The sequence below is a fragment of the Accipiter gentilis genome, chromosome 8, assembly GCF_929443795.1.
Source record: "Accipiter gentilis chromosome 8, bAccGen1.1, whole genome shotgun sequence".
NCBI classification, from domain to species: Eukaryota; Metazoa; Chordata; class Aves; order Accipitriformes; family Accipitridae; genus Astur; species Astur gentilis.
In genome coordinates, this window is record NC_064887.1 from 20837630 (window position 1) to 20858043 (window position 20414).

Consider the following 20414-nt stretch of genomic DNA (forward strand, 5'->3'; position numbering starts at 1 on the left):
ATGTTTAAGAGGGATTTTATAAGAATGAGAATAACAAATCATTTAGTCTAGTGGTCAGCAATGGGTGCTGAAGGCAGTTGCTGAAAGAGAAGGTAGTTGCAGATATCCAAACGATATTGACATCTAGGAGAAGCAATATTAGTTATTGTCCACCTAGTAAATTGATTGCTGCACAGAATCAGAGTGACTTTTCCAGAACAGAACAACAAAAAGTCACAGGGTAGAATGAGAATTTGCAGGTACTCCTAATCATTAAGTTAGTTACTGGGCTGCTCATGGAGTCAGTTAGAGGAGAGGCAGGCAGACAGGGGTAGTAAAGCCTAGTGAAAAATTTTCTGATTATGGAGATATGCGCAGCCTTTTCATTCTTAAATTCTTTATCAGGCTCTGTTGCAATATTTTCAGTGACAAACTCCAAGGGTCTTACAGTAACCTAAAAAAATTAAAGTTCAATCAAGTAATGGGCTACCTCCTCAAAACTTATTTTTAGAACCAGTATTGCCAGATCAAACCACAGAAAATACAGAAGATGTTTTGAATATTTTTTTTAATACCCTTCTGGGTTTGGGATCTTCTAGGAACATTTGGATCACATTTTCAAATTTTCCTTCATAGGTATAAAATCCTTAGTTTGACTTTTTGTTAAACGCAATCCAGGATTGTCCCAGGAACAGCTCTTTCTAGAAACTTGGTATCAAACATTGTAGGATTTGTGGTGAAATACTGAGACACGGCATAAAAATACTGGGGGGGAAAAAGCCTGCTTCCTAATGGCCATGTAGAGCAAAGTTTGTACCCTGATACGGTAGTTTACAGAGAACCATGGCTACACCAGTTTCTGTGAAGAAACAGCCCAACTCACTGCAATAGTTAATTTTTTTTATGTTCATCTTAATTATTTTTTGAAATAGTATTAGTGGTCAGCTATATAGCCAACAGGTTGTTTCCTTAAAAATGACTGTGTAGCCGAAGGCACTGAGTGATGAGGACAGGGCTCCCTGTCAGGGTTGGGTCCTCTGAGGGGACGGGGTGCACGGGGGTGCCCGGGCCTGGCGCGGGCTCTCTGAACGTTTTTCATGACGAGAAGGGACAGGCTCCCTGCGCCGGTAAGTTCTGGCACCGAGCACGGAAAGTCTCTCCGCGCAACAAGCTGCGGCCCCGGGCGGGGCGGCAGACACCGCCCGAGGACTGAGGAGCGCCCGGAGCGGGCCTGCCCCCACCGCCCCCGGCGGCCTCGGGCGCTCTCCCCGGGCGGGACCGTGAGCCGCGCTCCTCCGCGGCGACCTCTCTCCCTCGCGCACGCACAAACGCTCCCGGAGCGGTGCGTTGGGGCGGGAGAAGCGGGAACCCCCCGCCTCGCCGCGCGGCGGGTCTCGGGCGCGAGGTGATGAGGAACCCGCTGCCGCGCCCTCCTTCCCGCTTCCCGCCCCAGATGGGGCAGACTGGCGGCGCCTCGCGACTCTGCTCGGCCCGGGCAGCTGATGGCAGAAACTTCAGCGGCGCCGACGGCGCATGCCCGCGCGGCTGGCGCATGCTCTGTAGCGGCGAGGGACGAGGAGCGGAATCCGGCACTCGACAACGTTCGGCGGTTTTCGTGCAGGCCGGGCAGCCATTTTCTCACAGCCTCCTCGTACGTGTCGCCTGCGCGGCTGTTTGTCCCGCTTGTCCGCGCTTTGTCCTGCTCGGCGATGGACGGGTGAGTAGTGAGCGGGCCGGTGTGGGCGAAGGCACTGCCGCGGTTGTGCCGCCGGTCGGCGGTGGGACCGGTCCCAGCGCCGGGGGCTCTCTCCCCGCCGCGGCTGGCTGTCGGCGGGCGGGCGTCTCCGCGGGTGTGGGGAGCGGCCGCTGCCCCGGCGGTGGTGGGGACGGGCCGTCTTCCCGCCGCCGTGCAGCTGAGGCCCAGTACGGGGGGTGGGTGGGTGGGAAGGAGCTCAGCCTCTCCGTAGCGTGGGCCCTTCGGTAGGGTCTTCCGTTTAAATTGCTGGGGGCTTTGGGCAGCCCCCTCCTTAGTATAGTACCCGAGACGCTGGATCTGACTGTAAAGAGGGAGCGCTGTCTACTCACCTCCGTCCGCTCCAGAACCTCTTGTTCTTTCCTTCTCCCCCACCTTTGCCTTCTCCCCCCACCCCACCCCCCCCGCGCCCCGACTGTGGGGTGAGGAGGAGCGCTCTGTAGGGTTCGGGTTTGTTTTGGAGCTGGCTGGGGGGGAGGAGCAAATACCAGCAGGAGCCAGATGTCGAGCTCTTTTGTTTTCAGGAGCTGCCTAATAAGCCCTCTGTCTTCCCCCCCGGGCCAGGTAGAAAGATGCTTTTGTGCGTGCTGGAGTCTGGCTGTAGAAGCCAAAGAAGGGAAGGTTTTGAAGGAGTCGGCCATATGGGACAGCGAGGGCCCTCGGTCCTGGCCGGGAGCTGGGGTGGGCAGTCAGTATACCCAAGGCCTTCTTTCTGTTGGACCTGGAAAGGGAGGCTGGTGGCTGTAGCCTTTGTCAGTGTAAATACAACATCTTCCAGCTTCCAAATTTCCTCTTAAGTTGTTTACTCTGCTTCGAACAGAGAAGCAATCTCTTTGGTATGCTTTAAGCATATAAACTTTCAACTGTGAGAGTTTTAAAGGCTTTTTATGGTTAGTTGTGATTATAATGTTGGGAGTTACAAATCCTGTCTGAGAAGTCATTGATGAGTATTATATTGTGGCATGCTTTCACGTATTCATGTTTTGCTTTCACTTTTTTTTGGTGGGGACTTAGATTTCTTTTGGGGTTGTGTTACATGCTGTGAGTTGTGATGTCACAACCTCTCAGAAGAAGATTTACCTTAACATATCTGTTGCAGAGTTTCGTATGGGTGTACCTGATTAAATTTCATACAGGTGTACCTGCCAATGCATTCTTTTTTTTAAAGCTAATTTCAAAAAATGTGTTCGTTGCTTTCTGTTGTAAGAAGATCTATAGGGTAGGCTATGTTGCTCAACTAGCTGTCTAGTTAATACGAGTGTGTGAGAAAAGTTATGTAGTTACTTTTAAATTCTTTTATTTCCACCCTATGATCTCAGGTAGTCCAGAAACCTGAGTTTCCTAAATAAATTTCCTGACAGTGCTGCTTTGATGTAATGTTTACTTGAAACTTTGGGCTCTTTTGGAGAAGCCTATAAGCTGGGGAAGTCAGTGGCTCTTCTGAGTTTCTTTTGTACTTCCTCCAACTCCTGCTGTGTTCTTTGAATATACTTTCTTGATTGGGGAAGTTGTTGGCTGTTTTGATTCCTCATTATCTTGGCATTGCAATACATAGAACAGTTGGTTTTATGAGGATAAATTGGTTGACTTGTGTTCTTTTTTTTTTTCTTTTTTTACAGCATTGTCACTGATGTTGCAGTTGGTGTGAAGGTAGGATGTATACTCAGCAAATAAGGGGGCAAATTGTTGATACAAAATGAACTACTTTGAGCATCAGTAATTGCAAGTTGTAAGATTTTAACTAGTCATTGTCAGCTGGTATTTAGTCAGCTGTATATGCTTTATTAACCAAAAATCCCTAGAGGTAAATTGGAGGCTCTACACAAAAGACTTTTCTAGGCACTGAACTGCAGACAGTGGTTCTAGATTAATGTAGTGGTGTCAGCTTCTTATTTTAAAGCTTAATTTTGCAGATTTTTTCAAAACAACACTTTCTCATCGTTGCATGGTGAATGTAAAAGACATGTTGTCGTCTTCTTCTTCTTCCCCCTCCCCCCACCTTTTTTTTTTTTCAAACTAGTTACCACTGAAGTTAAAAAAGAAGTGACTGTCTGTAATAGGACACAAAAATATGGGAGGTAGACTTTGTTATGTAGACAGAGAAGTGGGCGTTTGCTTTGCTTTACTTTTTATTTTTCAAGTTCAGTTGTGAATTTATCATATTTGTTATACCAAGGAAAGAGCTTCCAAATGGTTGTTAATTTGCTGTTTGTTTCACTTTTGTATTCAAATCTGTTGCAGGAATTAGATCGATACTTCATAGAAGCAGACCAAGAAATAAGGAGAATGTAAAGATATATGGGACAAGGGAACTTTAGGTTATGTTAATGGATGCATGCAAGCAGTTCTGTTTCAGTGGTAGAAATGTAGACTCCACATTGGTCTAGGGACTTTGTAGCTATACTATATAGCTGCCTTTTCATCTGAAGCTGATCTATGTTAACTGCTTGGTAAGCCAGGTTTTGTCTAGTAAGACTCTTTGGCTCAGATTCAGTGTTGGTCCTGGATTTGGACTAGTTCTTATACAATACAGCTAGCCTGTAGATACAGCAGCTGTTTTGTCAGATGTACCTCTGTTAAGCAAGCTTGCTTCTAGGAGGAGCTGTAAGAAGTGAGTTATGTAGATTCTGGACCCATCTGGCTTCACATGTTCGCGCAGTATCGGAGCAAGCTTCAAGTCACTCTCTGAATCAAGAAGAAAGTGTAATTATTAAAGTACTTCTGTCAGAGCTAATCCCAATCAGAAATATGAACTTTAGGAATGTATTTAATAGTTTCAGAAATACCCAAGGAAGTTCAAGTCTTTCAGAAGTAAACTACCTCATGTGAACAGCTTTGGGGCAAAACAATTTCTAAATTGCCCTCAATCCTGTCTAATGGAGAAGCAGTTTCAGGTAGACTTGTGTATTGCCTGAACCTTAAATTCTGCCATTCACACTTTGGGAGAAGTAAATGGATTCAGTATCCCTTTCATTCTTAACTATGAGTGACTTAGAATCTTAGGGGAATTCGAACGTTCATGAAATACGTTGTAAGTGTGTAGTGTGATTTTTGGAACCATATTTTCAGGTACAAGCCAGACAATGAAGAAAAGACACTTCAGATGACATAACTGCTTATTTCTGTTGATTTGTAGAAGTTATATTATTAATATAATAAAGAAGGTAAGACAGGTGTATCAGAGGTAGTGATTAAAATCAGTACAAGGAGAGGCACAGATGTGTCAAAAAAAGGTGTGGTCTTTGCCTTGTAAGAATAGCCTTGTTCTCTGGATTTTAAAAGGAAACAATCAATTTGTGCATGGAAGTAGTGGGAATCCATAAAAAGGATGATGGTTTTCTGAAGAAAGGTGTTAGATATGAGAGCAGTAAACTGGAATGTGTTCTGGAGCTTTTGTATCTCAAGATACTAATAAGAATGGAAAATGGAATTTCTTGCGAATTGATATATGCAGTTTGGGTAGCAGTCTAATGCTAGCTTCAGTTATGTTTTGTGGTAGGCCATGTGAAACATTTGTCCTTTATGCTCTCTGGTGACTCTTCATTGCTCTTGATGAACTGATGTTTTAAAGTTGAGAAATGCTTTACCTATAGGTGGTATATAAACAACTGGGAACATTCATCTGGCCTTTCCTTGGCCATTTTCTTTTCTTTGGGGTGCTTTGGGAATGGGAGGAGCAAGTTTTGAGTCCAAGGAGTTGCATCAGCAGTTTTAATGCTCTTTTGACACTGCTTTTATTGTGACTGGATAGCTGTTGAAAGTGGGCAGGGATTTACCTGTGTGAAATTGACTTATCCGGAATATTTGTTTGACCTGATGCTTTCTTGAGATTTTGTGCCTACTGTATGTATATATGCTGATCAGTTACACAGTATGTTTGTGATGTACTCAATTATACTTGGAGAAAGGGATTGTGACATATGACCCTTCTGTTTGGAAAATTTGCTTTGCTTTATCATCATCAGTCATGTCGATACAAATTTCAAAATTACATTAACTATTGTCTGCCTGGTTTCTCTCTTAAACAGAAAAGTGAATGTTAGTTATATTTTTAAACCCAGTCGTAAAAGAGTAATAGCAGAATTTAACTACTGTAGTCTGGGAATTGTCTTTGAATTAAAAAAGGGCTTTTGAGCTTTAGGGACTGCATGTGGACAAGGCAAGTATGAAGTAAAATGAATACTTGCTTATAATGTTTTATTAACAGTTTTATAGTCTCAGAGTTACCTGCTAATGAGGCTGCTAAATTTGAAGCTATTATTTTTGTGCTGTATGCTTTGATTTAAAACTTTTTTGTTCATCAAATTGTTGAATGTTCAATCTTGATTTTATTTACGTGTTGAGCCACCAGAAATTAACACCAAAAGCTGAGGAAAAAAGAAAACTCAAAATGGAGGTGGAAAAAATGACATATACTATTTGAAAACTTGGTTTACATAGAGTAAATGTGGGGATTAGCACAACTCAAAATATGGAGTGGGAGCACGCTTCCCAGTTAAATCTGTCAGAGGAGCAGAGTGCTTTAATTTCTCAAAGCGTTAGAACATGTCAAAACCCAATCATCCTGTGAGTACATATGAAATAATTCATATTTGATTTGGTCTGTAATGTGTTGGTTTTTGCTTACCTGGAACTCATGGAGGCAAGGAAATGTCACTCTGCACACAGTTCACCCCTTATGTTAACGGTTTACAAAATAATACAAGAAGAATGAGCTTTAGCTCTGTGTCTGATGTTACTTTGTGAACTCCTGTTGTATATAAGCAGTTTGTGTAGAGTATTTTCGAATAGAACAGAGCTAAGGATTCCAGTAATGATAATATATTACATAGTTCATAGATTTTTTTATTTTCAGTTTCTTGAAGAAATGCTATACATTTTAAATTTTTGGATTTCTTCATGCATAGTTTTAAAAATTGCCATAGTATATAAAATCTTTGCTTTTATGTTTTAAAAAGATGCACCTTTGTTGTTCTGTTTTTATTGCATTAGGTCCTTAGTCACTAAATATGAAATAGCCTGCTAGTTAGCTTCTAGTCTCAAACTTCTCATTGCTCATTGGCTATGTAGGTTTGACTATTAGAATCTAATAACTGTAGTTTGAATTGCTGTCTTGTGTTCTCTTTACAGTTATGATGCTTTAATCTGGATAAGTAAAATGATTTGGCACTTGGAGTGATAAAGCGTTTTTCAATTGTTGAAGTGAATGTATGAAGTATATAATGTATCTTTTCACTGGAGTAGTTAAAAGAATCCTTAGAGGGGTATAAAATGTGATGTAAAGAATATACACTACACAGGTGCATGGAGTAACTTAGGTGAACTTTTGGTGCATATTGAAGATTATAGTTCTCTTTTACTGTATTTCAGTGTGTGCCACTTCAGTCTAATGTATCATCTTTCTCCTGGATGGCACATGTAGCTGTGCAGTAAATGGGGCCTGAACAATTGACTGACTCATTTTGTATACATGCATTGCACATCTTGGGAATGGCTGAGCTGTACTTCTATCTGATGGGAGAAAAGCAGCAGTCATTCCTTCGTGGGTGCGTTATTTGGTACATAGCACTTGGGAATTTGTGACGTTGTTGACAGTGCTTTGGGCTACACTGGCCAAAAACTGAGCTTCAGCTGCCAAGTGTGGACAGCCCCAGTTATACCTAGGAGGGAGAACTTATGTATTCCTATAAACATAGTTTTGTAATGTTTAAAGATGTGGGAATGGCCTTTTTCCCCAAAAGTCAGGGCATCAGCCTTTGCAGTATGCTTAAGAAAAGAGGGAATTCTTAGTGTGTATTTAGTTGGTTATGTTAGGATTGGGTAGAAGATGCTAAGAAGCACTGTCCTAGTACTTTCTAATAGTTTTCCAAACAGTAATGTGTCACAAAGTCCCCCTTTTTCCTAGTTGCTGAAATTTAACATGGGGGAATATAGTAGTATGGGGGAAGGGCAGTAGCTAAAAGCAAAAGGGATACAAGCTGATGGAGAAAAGGAAGAGAGCACAAAGTAGCAGTGTCTGGAGAAAAGGAAGAGAGCACAAAATAGCAGTGTCTGTAAGTACTCTGAAGCGTTGTCCACTTTTTTTTTTTGCCTCAAGTTCTGAGGGTTAATCTCTTCTCTTACAAAACTACAGAACACTGACCCTTTTTTGCTAATAATAACTGAGAGTTTCCTTGTGGTGGAAACACATATTGTGGATATATTGTGACTTTATTTGAGCTGTACACTGTATAATGAAAATATGTGTGGAAAAAAGTCAGAAATCCTAGCAAGTTGTCAGAAGAGAAGTTTATGCTAAACTTAAGAAATGAGAAAATGTATTTACATAGCTTTTTCCTTTTGTTTTTTTTTCTTTTTTCTTTTTCTGAAATCTGTTTTGCCTTCACTGTCATCATTCTAGATACTTAAATAAAAGGGAGTGGTAGGATATAAAAAAGTTTGAATCATTCATACAGAGAAATGGCATGTGATGGTCTGTTTTATTGTATTTAAAATATTAGAATGATAGTTTTGAGCTATCTTTGCATGTCTAATATAATTACTAGTAGATGGCTTGTAGATTAGACAAAGACTGCTAAGGGCAGCAATATGAGAAAAATTACCTGATTGTGAATTAGAAGAACTATTTTAATTTTATGTTAGATAGGAGAATGTTTTATATCAACTTTTGTGTTCAATAATACTTAGTTGTAGCAACAGTAGACAGCAAAAAATATGCAGAACATTCTGACAATGAAGTAAGAATGAAGTGTGACTATCTTCAGAAGTTTAGAACCAGCATCTGGATTTCTCTCTTCAGTGGTGGTATGTTGTGGTTTAACCCCAGCCAGCAATTAAGCACCATGCAGCTGCTCACTTACTCCCCTCACCCAGTGGGATGGGAGCGAGAATCAGAAGGAAAAAGATAAAACTTGTGGGTTGAGATAAGAACAGTTTAATAGAACAGAAAGGCAGAAACTAATGATAATAATAAAATGACAATAATAATTAAAGGATTGGAATATACAAAACAAGCGATGCACAATGCAATTGCTCACTGACCGATGTCCAGTAGTTCCCAAGCGGCGATCCCCCCCCCAGGCCAACTCCCCCCAGTTTATATACTGGGCATGATGTCACATGGTATGGAATACCCCTTTGGCCAGTTTGGGTCAGTTGTCCTGGCTGTGTCCCTGCCCAGCTTGTGCCCCTCCAGCCTTCTTGCTGGCTGGGCATGAGAAGCTGAAAAATCCTTGACTTAGTCTAAACACTACTTAGCAACAACTGAAAACATCAGTGTGTTATCAACATTCTTCTCATACTGAATCCAGGACATAACACTATACCAGCTACTAGAAAGAAAATTAACTCTATCCCAGCTGAAACCAGGACATGGTATGGGGAACATATCCTTGGTGACAAAAAATAACTTCTTATAATGAAAGATACCTGCTCTCTTTTTAACAGTAACCTCGGTAAATTGACCCTGTTTGAAGTGACACTCATATTTATTCCCAGAACAGCCTACTTCAATTCTTTTTCCTTTGTAACTTTGGGGTTTTTTCCTTAATGCTCATTCTTCCACTGTAATATTTCTGGAAAAACAAGGAGAGCTGAAAATGCAGAGAAAGGAAAAATGTTGAAAATTGGTTTGTACTCTGTAGCAAGTATGCATCAATGTAAGGAAGGCTTAGTATTCCTATTTGATACGTTTTGATGTCTGTCACTAATTGGAAATCACGTATTTTTCATTTGTAACAGAACACCTATATTTGCATCTTAATTGAGGGGGTTGTAGGAAGAGCAATGAGATCACTTGCACCATCTGAAAAATATGAGCTGATACCAGCATGAATATACCTTTCCTGTTTCTTAAAGCTTTGGGCCATGTTTTCACAAGCAGATCAAGCTGCATTCCAGTTTTCTCAGTCACTGTAATACTTGTGCAACAAATGTTTGGGTAGCCACTTCACAAACCTCTCTTGGGAACTTAACCAGGTTAAAGCTAAGTTGACACAACAGTGCATTACATCTTTTTGGTCAGATTTGTACCAAAGCATGTGGTTACGTAAATGCTTGTAGCAATATAGACTTGGAGAGGACAGAATAGGAAGAAGTTGTTACGGCCAGGGAGATGGCAGGACTGTTGCTTTTGGTGGTTCAAATGAGGTTGTTGTTTCACAAGCTGTTAATGGAACTGTGATGTTTGATTTAGGGCATTGGGTGGGGATTTTTATAGCTGCAAGTACATACAGCCATTTTTAGCTTTTCATAAAAATCAGTTTTTCTATGAATGAATAACATGAGTATTGAGTTATAGACATAATAGCACTAGCATTTTTAATTTATTATTGCAAAATAACAGAGAATCAAGCAGAAAATACCTTCCTTATGGATCTTATTTTGAGATGTAGAAACTGCTGCTGAAGGACCAAATATGTACATCTAGGTGCCATGATTCTCTAACCAGAAAGCTAAGAACACATCCAGGTGGTACCTCTAGCAAGTTGTTCTCACCTATTCTAACTTACTACCAGTTATGTACAGCTGCTTCAGAGTAACACTTTCCTGGTAAAAGTGGAATAGAAAGTCTGAAATGCTGGAATAAATTGTTTGTGTACTTCCTCCTGGATGTTTGAAGCATCAACTGGTATTGGACTAGAATCTTGCCTGCAGTCGCTCATTACAATTGGAAGTTTGAAGGTTTCCAAATGAGGCTGGGTGGCATGGTTTAAGTGGAGACTTGATTCTTTACTCTTCAGCTTTCTGGTTTAATAGTAGTCCATATTGATCTTGAGATGCTTTGAGAAACTTGGCTCTTTTCCACATTGTATTTTGAGAACCTGGAGGCTTTTAAGAGGAATTGAGACTTGTCTCCTTTCAGTCTGAAAGACTTTTCAGATTCTGTTGATTGCTTGCTCTCAATTTCTACAAACTTTGCGTGTTTTTCATGAATTGGGTACATGGCATATACCATGCATATAGTTGCAAGAAAAAAGAATAAAAGCTTAATTTTCTCCTACATCCTTCCTTACTGAAAAAATATGAGTGTAAAAATGGTGAAGTTAGTTGTTAGGATATATAAACAATACATGGTTGGCTGAGGACAGCATGAAAAAGAATTGAAGTCGGGGGGGGGGGGGAAGAGAATGCAGAGAATAAATATGGAAAGGTGGTCATATTGTACCAGTTAACTTCATACTGAATTAAAAGCAAGTGATGCTATAAGTGAGTTACTAAGCACCCATGGAGTTCATGGCCTTATCTGATAAGATTTCATGCTAGTATAGTTAAATAGTGTAGTCTTAAAAAATAAAAATCAAGTAGACATACTCCTTTTATGTAGGGTTCTGGTGAAGTGATAACATGGTTATAGTTTAAATTGTATGCTTTGTAAAATACCTATGAACCTACATGGAATTTCTTCTGGATTGTATGTTTGGACCTGGCTTGTCCTGTTCTGAATGAGTCTTCTGTGATCCAGTATGTATGAGAGGTGTAACAGTCTATTAATTAGGTAATTTAGATTATGTGTTTAGATTATGTGTCTGACAGTAGTGCGTATAGTCAGAGCATAAGGCAGAAAAAGTATTTCTTCACTAGAGTATGTGAGAGTGTATTTATGCAGTGTTTCATTAAAAATGTATCCTGTTAAAAATGAAGCATTCATTAAATTCTGATCCATTGGATGTAAATTGAATAAAATTTATAAATGCTGTGGTTGGGGGTTTAAAGTGTGTTGTCCTGTTGTTTCCAACACCCACTCCCCAAAGCTAATTCACATACTGAATATTGAAGCAGTGTGTTTACAAGTGTGTATCTGTTAGAGGGGAATGTTTAATGTCTGGGTTGGAATTATCATATGCTTTTATTCCTCTCCGTTAGGTTTCTGGCTTTTTCTTTTAAATTGTTCCCAGATGTTGTTAGAAATGAAGTGTTTTACAATGCTGTTAGATTTCTTTAAATCACGAGATCCGTCTCCTGGCTTGTCATACCCCTTGGGAAATTCATGCCTGTAGGCTGAGAATGACTGTGGTAAATGCACAGTGCAGCTGAAGTTCTTTTTTCTTTCATCTGGGGGAGGAAGCAGGGAGAAAGGGAAGTGGTGGGGGGCAAAAGCATCCTGTTCTTGAAAAAGGCTTGTAATATCAGCAAATTTGAATACCACAAATGAGAGGATTTGTCAGAAAATGTATTTTTCAATATCTTTGAGTGTATTCTTTATCTTTTCTAGTGGGAGTTTAAGAATTTATTTTAGATGATGCTGTTGACTTTTAACAAAATGCAGTTTTGTCATTTGTTTACTGTTTCTCGTAGTATTGGTTTAGTGTTCTTGTAGTACAGTAGTAGTGCATCTACACATGCTTCTCATAAGCCTTCTGTGGTACACTCAATTTGTTATGTTAGGTTCAGCCATAACTTCTGATCAGAGCCTTCATAGCCCTGAACTATTGGGAAAAGAGCTGATAATGTTTCTCTGTCAGTGGTAACTCTCAAGCCAAAGTTGTTACTGTTTGTGGTTTTTTTTACTTTGGATGTAATAAAATCTGGGGAATGTTTGAAATTTTTAAAGCCCTATCTGGAATGTAAGGAAAATAGTTGGCAAAGACTTCTAAATAGTATATTTTTGATAAGCCTGGAAGGATAGTATGACTGTAATGACTTCCTGAAATTACATAGCTACTTAATATAACCTGTGATAGCAGGAAGCTTTATAGTAGTCTGTTATGGGGGGAAAAATCTGAAATCCTCCTACGTAAATCCAGCTTGTGTAGTGAGGGATTCTGAGTTAGCTATGACTGTTAAAACAAGGAGCTAGGAGATTAATTTGATGAGCTAGGGGCTTTTTCTTTTTCTTTGTATAACTGATTTTGTAAATTGTAGAAGAGACAGTATATACAATAACTGTGTTCACTTACAGAAATTAACTGAAATAGCGAAGTGATATCTTCAGTTAACAGCATATAAAATAATTTTTGTATGTACAATTTTTAAGTTTCTCTGAAATACATGTTAAAAGTCTCAGTTGGTATATTTTTCATCTTTTTCTGAAAGTGATCCCATATGCCAGTTTTATGTAGTTCCATTGGTTGAAGCCATAAATTAACATGCTGTTTTCACACTGCAGATGGAAATGCTCTCGTGGGGGCAAGGGTGATAACGTGGGCTTCATTGAAAGGACAGTATTGACTCTGCAACAAATACAAGGTTCACTCAGTGCAAGAAGTTAGGTTGGTGATTCCCTTGTTTTGTGTAATAGCATTTTGGCACATGCTGCTTTTGTGAAGAAATGTTTTGGATATCTCTGATCAGAATAGTTACTGGTTTAGCATTTATGGAAGATTAATGTAGATTAATGTTCTTGACATTGGTAGGAATAGAAATATGGCATTGAAAACTTGTGCTGTTGAGGACTAGGTGTTAGAAGATGACCTATTAATAGTATAATAGTAGTTTGCACTTTTTATTTTGTCCTTTATAATCTCCTTCCCTCATGGTAAAATGGATATTCAATTAGTCTCTTACCATGTTGCTATTATAGGAACTTTCATTTGCAGTCTATGGTGAAATTAAATCATTGTGGTGGTTTTTGTTCATTTGTTATTTTAATTTATATTTGGACATTCCTGTCACCTATGTGCTTGTGATCTTCAGTCTTGTTATAAAATCTCAAACTTGATTTGATTCTTAGGAACACAGCAATTTGCATGGATGGGGAAAAGAGTTAAGTGAACATTGCTCTTGGATCTTCCATTCTTCATTGAATCTGATTCACTGTGTTCTTCAGAGATCTGAGTTTAGTTTCCTTATCTCTGAAACACTCAATAGAATTTACCTAAAGTAGTTTAAAGGTTTCTTTGCATTGCATAATTTGACTAGCAGAACTGGCATGCTTGAGAGTAAGACAAGCGAACATTCAAGATGCTTGGGAAATTGGTTATAATTCTGAAATTTGTGTGTGAGAGAGTGGAGTGATGAAAGCTTTGCCCTTGGAGCAAGATGCAAGGCCTTTTTGTCTTGGCACCCTCTAAAAGAAGATGCACATAAAACCAGAACCAAGCACCCCAAAACACAAATTGAATAAAGTCTTATCTCTGCTGAATAAATATAAGTATTTATGTCTGTGCTGTAATTCAGGAGGTGCTTCTGTCACATAGTAGTGCCAGTCTAAGAGTATGCATTGACTTACTTGAAATGCTTTATACTGAATTACTTTACTAGACAGCTGTTGTCCTAAGATAACCCTTTTGAAGTAAATGACAATTACCAGGCAGTTACTGCTTTTGATTTTTTTAATTTAACTGCTCTGTGTCCAAGTGTCTTTTGCAGCATAGCTGGTTTTAAAGTTACATACTGAATGGAGTGCAGAGGTGTCTAGGCTGCTTAAAAACCAATAAGGAAAAATAGCCATGTATATCTAATAAGGTCATTGGTCGCACAGTACAAGATACCTTTGTCTTTTTAGTAAAACCTTGGCAAGTATATATGGGAGTGAGTTAGCAGAGGTTTGCTATACATTTGTGATTTCATGGTGAGCATTCCACATACAAACCTGTACATCTGTGACTCAGACTTGTGAACACTGATTTATGAGAACAAAACAAATGTAGAATTTGATACATGCCAATATAAGGAATTCACGTTCACTTGTTCTGAAGCAAAACTGTTAAAACTCTTTCAAGTGGAATGACAAAATCTGGTGATCGCCTCTGAATGTATTCATGAAATGCAAAATGGTATGTTTCAAAATGAAGAGAAAACTCTTTTAACTGTTCACAAAACACAAATACAGTAACTGAATATCCACTCTATTGAGTAATTTGTGCTCCCTTTGGATTTTTCTGCTGTGGATTAAGAAATTAACATCTTTTCAAAAGCTTGATTTACTAGGAACCAGAAGTTTATATAATAACTCTTGTGTTCTGCTAGTCAGCAGTTGCTGATGGAAGTAACTTTTTGAAGCTGAAGACAGCTCAAATTTGAGATATTTCAGAGTTGTAAAGTTCCTCCAGGTTTTGGGAAGACCATTCATTTGGTACTGGGGATGCTTCGGGTGTTTACATAGTAAATGCTGTACTGTTCCAAATTAATGCCTGGCATAAAAAGGAAAAAAAATGCTGCTGAATTATCTTAATATGCCTGACTATGAACTGATTCAGTGTCTGCTGCTACTTCTGCATATTCAGTTGAGCTGCCCAGTCTACAGACCAGGGCTTCCAAGCAAGGCTAGGTGGATAGCTGCAAGCAGAAATAACTGTAGTTATCAACCGAGTGAGCTAATACTGCTAGTAATCTTGAACTTTGCAATATTCTACCCATGTAAATATTATGTTAGAAAAATAGAACATTGAAGAGAAAGAATGCTTTATGTTTCAACTTATATTGAGTGCCTGGGTTAGTGTATTGTATTTACAGTACAAAGCAATGTAGTTTGAATAATGGAAGAGTTTCCATAACTTCTCTAACTTGTTTCTCAGTTTTGTCCAGCTAAGTTTTTCCTTAGTTATATCTGATTAGAGATCTGTCATTACATTGAGAAGGACAAGACATGGTCCTTCTCATGGTCCTACCTAATCTTGGTATTAGGCGTTACTCAATTTTAAAGGAAATCTGTTGTTGATTTGGTAGTCACAGCTTTGTTGATTGCTATGTAGCCTTAAAAGCTCAGAGTATTCAATAAAGTGTATCAAGATTCTTCAGAGCTCATGTTGAAAACTAAGTAAACTTGAATGGCTCTATGCGTACATACACAGTATATACTATTTTTAAGAGCTTGTGGATTTCAGGTGTGGATTAAACAAACTTTAAGATACTGTTCTGATTATGAGCACACATATAATACACTATGGTAAAATGGTAAAGGTTTGATTTTATGCATCTTGCAACTGTGCTGCCTAGAAAGGTGATATCCTTGGGTTAATTTAGTATGCAGTATTGAGGTGCCCTGTAAAACATATTCACTAACTATTCTTGAGATTCTATTGTAGTATCCACAACAGAATGAAAAACATTTATTTTTGTAAAGATGGGTAGTAACTGTTTTCTTTCCTCATTTCTGTTTTAGCAGTGACCTGGATTAGTGTTAAGGGTGCTGGGGAAATACTTTTGAAGGAAATACTTTTGAAGTGGGGAAAGAACCAATAAGAAATTAAAGATAATCTGCAAAGGATGTCAGGTTTATTCCCCTTTAAAATTTTTTTTAATGAAGGATCACCTAAATATTTTGGGGGCTTTTTGAGAGAGGAAGTCTTGAGGGATTGAGAAGGGGTTGGGGGGGTAAAAGAAAAAAGGGAAAAACAAAAAAGGCATGAAAAGAAGCAAAAGCCTCTTCAGCTATGTCAAATGCCTATCTCACAAGTAATTTGATAGAAAATACTGTGTTGTACATTTTCAATATAAACCCTCCTCTGATTTTTGCAGCCCATTTTCGAGTCATTTTTGAAAAGACTGTTTAATTGGTATTTACCATGTTTTAAGAATTACAATGAAGATGCAGTTCCCTGCTGTAAATTGTGTTTTGCAGGACAAATGAATGCCCCCAAAATGAAAATTGACCATTTTCTATGAAGGAAGATGAGTCTTTTTTAAAAAAATTTTTTTTAATAGGGGTGTTAGAGTTGAGCTAAACTCCATATTTCTATTTGTATAGATTTCCCTTATAGTTTCAGCTAGATATAGTGATTTAATATATGTATATTAAAATATTAAAACAGTAAGTTAATTTAGATGTTATTGAAATAGACTAAATATATTTAATTGTCCAGCATTTCAAATTAAAATATTATGATAAAATTACTGTTCAGCAGTTCTCATTGTGTCTGGAGGTGGCTTTGTTTCAGTGGTGGGTGAAACAACTGTGCTTAAGCTGCTCTCATTTCAAAGATTGCCATGTAAATATACTGCTTTACTTAGATTTCAAGTTATTGCACTTATCTGAAAAGAGGAAGTCTGCCAAATCTGAATAGGTTTGGTTATGCTTGCTTACATTCTTCTAAAGGTTTTCCCTGTCAAACTGACAATTTTTAATATCATCTTTAAAAATCACAAAATAGAGGAAAAAAACTCTCTTACTGTCTCTTTCTTTTTAGAGAGGATCTGACGAACTTCTTTCAGGCAGTGTACTCAATAGCCCGAACTCTAACATGAGCAGCATGGTAGTTACTGGTAAGTGATGCCCTTTCAAAGGAGAAATCTATCATTTATACTTGGACTAATTTCCTGTTTACAAGGGGAGAACACTGAAACAAGAATCCGTTGTACTATAGAGAGATAAACTGTTGGCATGCATTAGACTGTAGTGACCTGGTATATACTCACAAATCTTGGGTATCTGAGAATAATAATCCCATTAAACAAGAGGCAACTTTCAGATGTCTGTGCACTAAATTGTTGGTGGGTGATGGGATGAAAAATTACACTTGCCTTGTACAGCTGCCTTCAAAGTAAGGATTCACAACTGCCAAGCAAAGGTAAACAGCGTAACAACTCCTGCATGACATCGGCTTTTTTACACATAGACATCTGTGAGTCTGGGCATTACAGGGAAAAACCCTGGGCAAGTGTCATAATATAATATGGATTCAGGAAAACAGAGTTTTGCTCTGTTCTAGTTTAGACTGCTAAAGCAGGAAACTTAACTTTGCTGCTTCAGTCTGAGATTGCAGTGGTAGAATCTCAGAATGTCAGTGCAAAGTGAGTATGTTGTTCATGAGTCAAATTTTGGGTGGTGCTAGATGGAAAGGCTTCTCACGAATTGGCACATACTGAAATGCCTTCTATTGCAGTTAATGCTGCTGTATGTTGAACGTGCATTGAGTTCCCTTGGAGAGTCCCCCCTTCCCCCCCCTTCCCCCCCCTTCCCCCCCCTTCCCCCCCCTTCCCCCCCCCTTCCCCCCCCTTCCCCCCCCTTCCCCCCCCTTCCCCCCCCTTCCCCCCCCTTCCCCCCCCTTCCCCCCCCTTCCCCCCCCTTCCCCCCCCTTCCCCCCCCTTCCCCCCCCTTCCCCCCCCTGCTCATAGACTTGCAGAATGAGCTAATCCACCATTAAACTGTACTGCCAAAAAGTGTAGTTTTTCCTTGGAGCAATTTAACTGATAAGTCATGTGGCTGCACAGTTGCTAGATTCAGTGCATCGTGGGGTAGAGGAGAATGGCAGCAGAAGAGAGGAGAACCACTTCCATTGGCAGTTCTGTAACCAAGGGTGAAGAGATGATACTTCTTTGGAATAGATCAAAAATTTGGTGCAGTGCATTCATAGCCAGTTTAGAACTCCGGAACATCTGTTTATCTCCCCTGCTTTTCTTTCTTCCTTCTGGTTCAGAAAGAGGTCCCTGTTCTTATTTTCATTTTCTTGATGTCCTCTGCAGTGCTGGATATTAGTGCTTCAGCAATTTGCTTCACTTAAATGAGAAACTACAGTGAAAAGGAGCTTGGGTTGTGTCTGTGAGGGTTTGAATTTGGGCGGGGGGGGGGGGAGGGAGAGCACTGTTAACAGGACAAAGTCCTGAACGTTACCAAATTTTCCATGTATTTTGAGAGAAACTTTTAGTTCAGGAAAACTAAATGTAAGTTAATTTATCAAAGGAAAACAAAATTAAAAGCTAAAGGGAAAACAAAATTTAATATATGAATTATTAAAATTTTGAGTTTTCAGCAGAAAAAATACAGAAGCTTGTCTAAGAAGGCTCAAATTTTAAATAGAAATTCTTTTCTCCTCAAAAAGTTCTTAAAATGGAAGAGAGTGCTTTGATTCCATTATATGGACTTGGGAGTTTGATGTATTTTAACAAACACAGATTCTCCTCCCCACCTTGGTTTTGTTTCCCCCCTTCTTAAGCTGATTTAGGGTTCGGGTTTTGTGTTGGTTTGTGGGATTTTTTTCTTGTTACCAAAGAAAAAAACATTTGTAAGAGAGTTTTCAAGTGAATTTATTATTTACATTTTATACAAGTAAGACCTCTTGATATGTCTCTAGGCATACAGAACCATAAATTACTTCTCAGAAACGATCTCATTAACAAGCAACAGTGCTCTGAGTAGTGGCCTGGTTTCTGTAGTATCAATTGCCTGTTATAAAAGTTTTCATATTAGTGTGCAATATATAAAGGAGGTTGGTGGAAAAGTAGTCCCAAACAAACAAAAAACCCCAGTCTGAATGCAGTATTATAATTCAAGTCATTCTCTATAGAGGTCAGTGGAAAGGGGGACATTTTGGCTTGGTTTTTTTTTTGTTTGTTTTTGAGCAGTTTCTTGGGATTGCCTTCAAATTTCTCTTCTGCCTGCCTGTCTGCCTTTGTAAAATAGCATTTAAAAAAACCCTGTAGAGTGGGCTAAATCCACAGTTCAGTGTTATTTCTGAATATATCCTCCCATATCTCTCTTTATTGTGAGTCTGGAAGTACTTTTTCCAGACTTGCACAGTTTACAAGTTCAGATTGTAGACTCAGAAGTAATTAGATCTGAAATGGAAACCCATGTGTTAATTTTTCTGTACCCATCTCCTGAAGCCAAATGAGTTCAAGTATTCTTTATGTCCAAATTAATGTCCTCCTTTTGCTTCAGTTCTGTTGTTACTTTTCTCTTTAGAAGAATTTAAAACTTTTGTGAACAGAGTTTGGTTTTTTTGATGTAGCCAAGGCATGGTAGTGATGAATCTTCTTTGGATTTTGTAGGGCTTAAGAGAATCTGTAATCATTGATTACATTCTTTGTAAAGGAGACATGTTGTGGAACTCTGCCTAAATTGTAATTCTTAAAACTAATGCTTGTTCTTGCCTTTTCATTCTTAGAGTTTGGAAGTGTCATGATTTTATGAGACCTCGTCATTGTTTTCTGGAGTACGTAGAAATCTAATCTGGTTTTTACCTTGATATTTTCAACATCTGATCACATATTTTTCCAAACAGATACCTAAATGAACAGAAGAAAGACACAGTTTGTTTTGTAATCCTCTGAGCCTTATTGGTAAAAGCATACACAATCAAAAAACCAGTTGTCAGTACCAGTGCTCTAGCAGGCCTAAACTTAGAGCAAAAATTTGTGAATCACAGCCTCATTTCTTTCTGAATCTCTGCTATAGAAATATTAACCTAAACAAAATTGCTTAAGTTGTCAAAAAAATGGCCTTATCACGGAAGTGGGTGGTTTTGGTAGAACTGGGGGCTGTGTCTTCAGGGGTGAAAGGAGATGAGGTTTTTAAAAATGATCATCCTACCCTTTTATCGTGGTAACAGTTCCATTAGGCTTTTTTGGTATTCAGCTGCTGTTCAGTTACAATACTGTAGTACTTTATTGCTTTTATGAATACTCTTGCTCTAATTCTTTTTCTTAGTCTGAGAAAGGCATGAAAGATGCATGCTTTCTCTGCCCTATAGGGAGTCTTACATATGAATCCCTCCCTGTTTTTTTGTGAAAGAAAATGTTTGCAAAATTGTTGGACAAACATTTGGTTTGCTTTCTTATTGATTGTTTGAACCACTGGTAATTTGATAAACAATATGGAATTAAGGAAAATGCTAGCATGTTGGACTGTTGTCCAGAGGACATTGCTCAAAATACAAGGGCTGGTCCTTGAGCATTTTCTAAACAGCTTTGTCATCAGTATCAATCTTCAAGGGTGTACAGATGAAAGGAAATTGACAGTATGTTACATTAATATTCACTACAAGTCAAGTTACTGTCTTAAGTACTTTGTGTGTCTTTTGTA

At 38.9% G+C, this 20414-nt stretch overlaps 1 protein-coding gene across 5 annotated transcripts in view; it reads left to right on the plus strand.

Moving 5' to 3' along the window:
• Positions 1-1447: 1447 nt before the first annotated feature.
• PTBP2 (polypyrimidine tract binding protein 2) overlaps positions 1448-20414 on the plus strand; it is a 53262-nt gene continuing 34295 nt past the window's right edge. For 2 of the 5 annotated variants that reach the window (XM_049807323.1, XM_049807324.1), the window contains exons 1-3: positions 1448-1696; positions 3352-3382; positions 16801-16876. In XM_049807323.1, coding sequence (XP_049663280.1) covers positions 1482-1696; positions 3352-3382; positions 16801-16876 — 322 coding nt within the window. In that variant the 5' untranslated portion in view covers positions 1448-1481. The remainder of the gene's footprint in view (positions 1697-3351; positions 3383-16800; positions 16877-20414) is intronic. The other 3 variants (XM_049807325.1, XM_049807326.1, XM_049807327.1) reach the window with 2 other exon arrangements.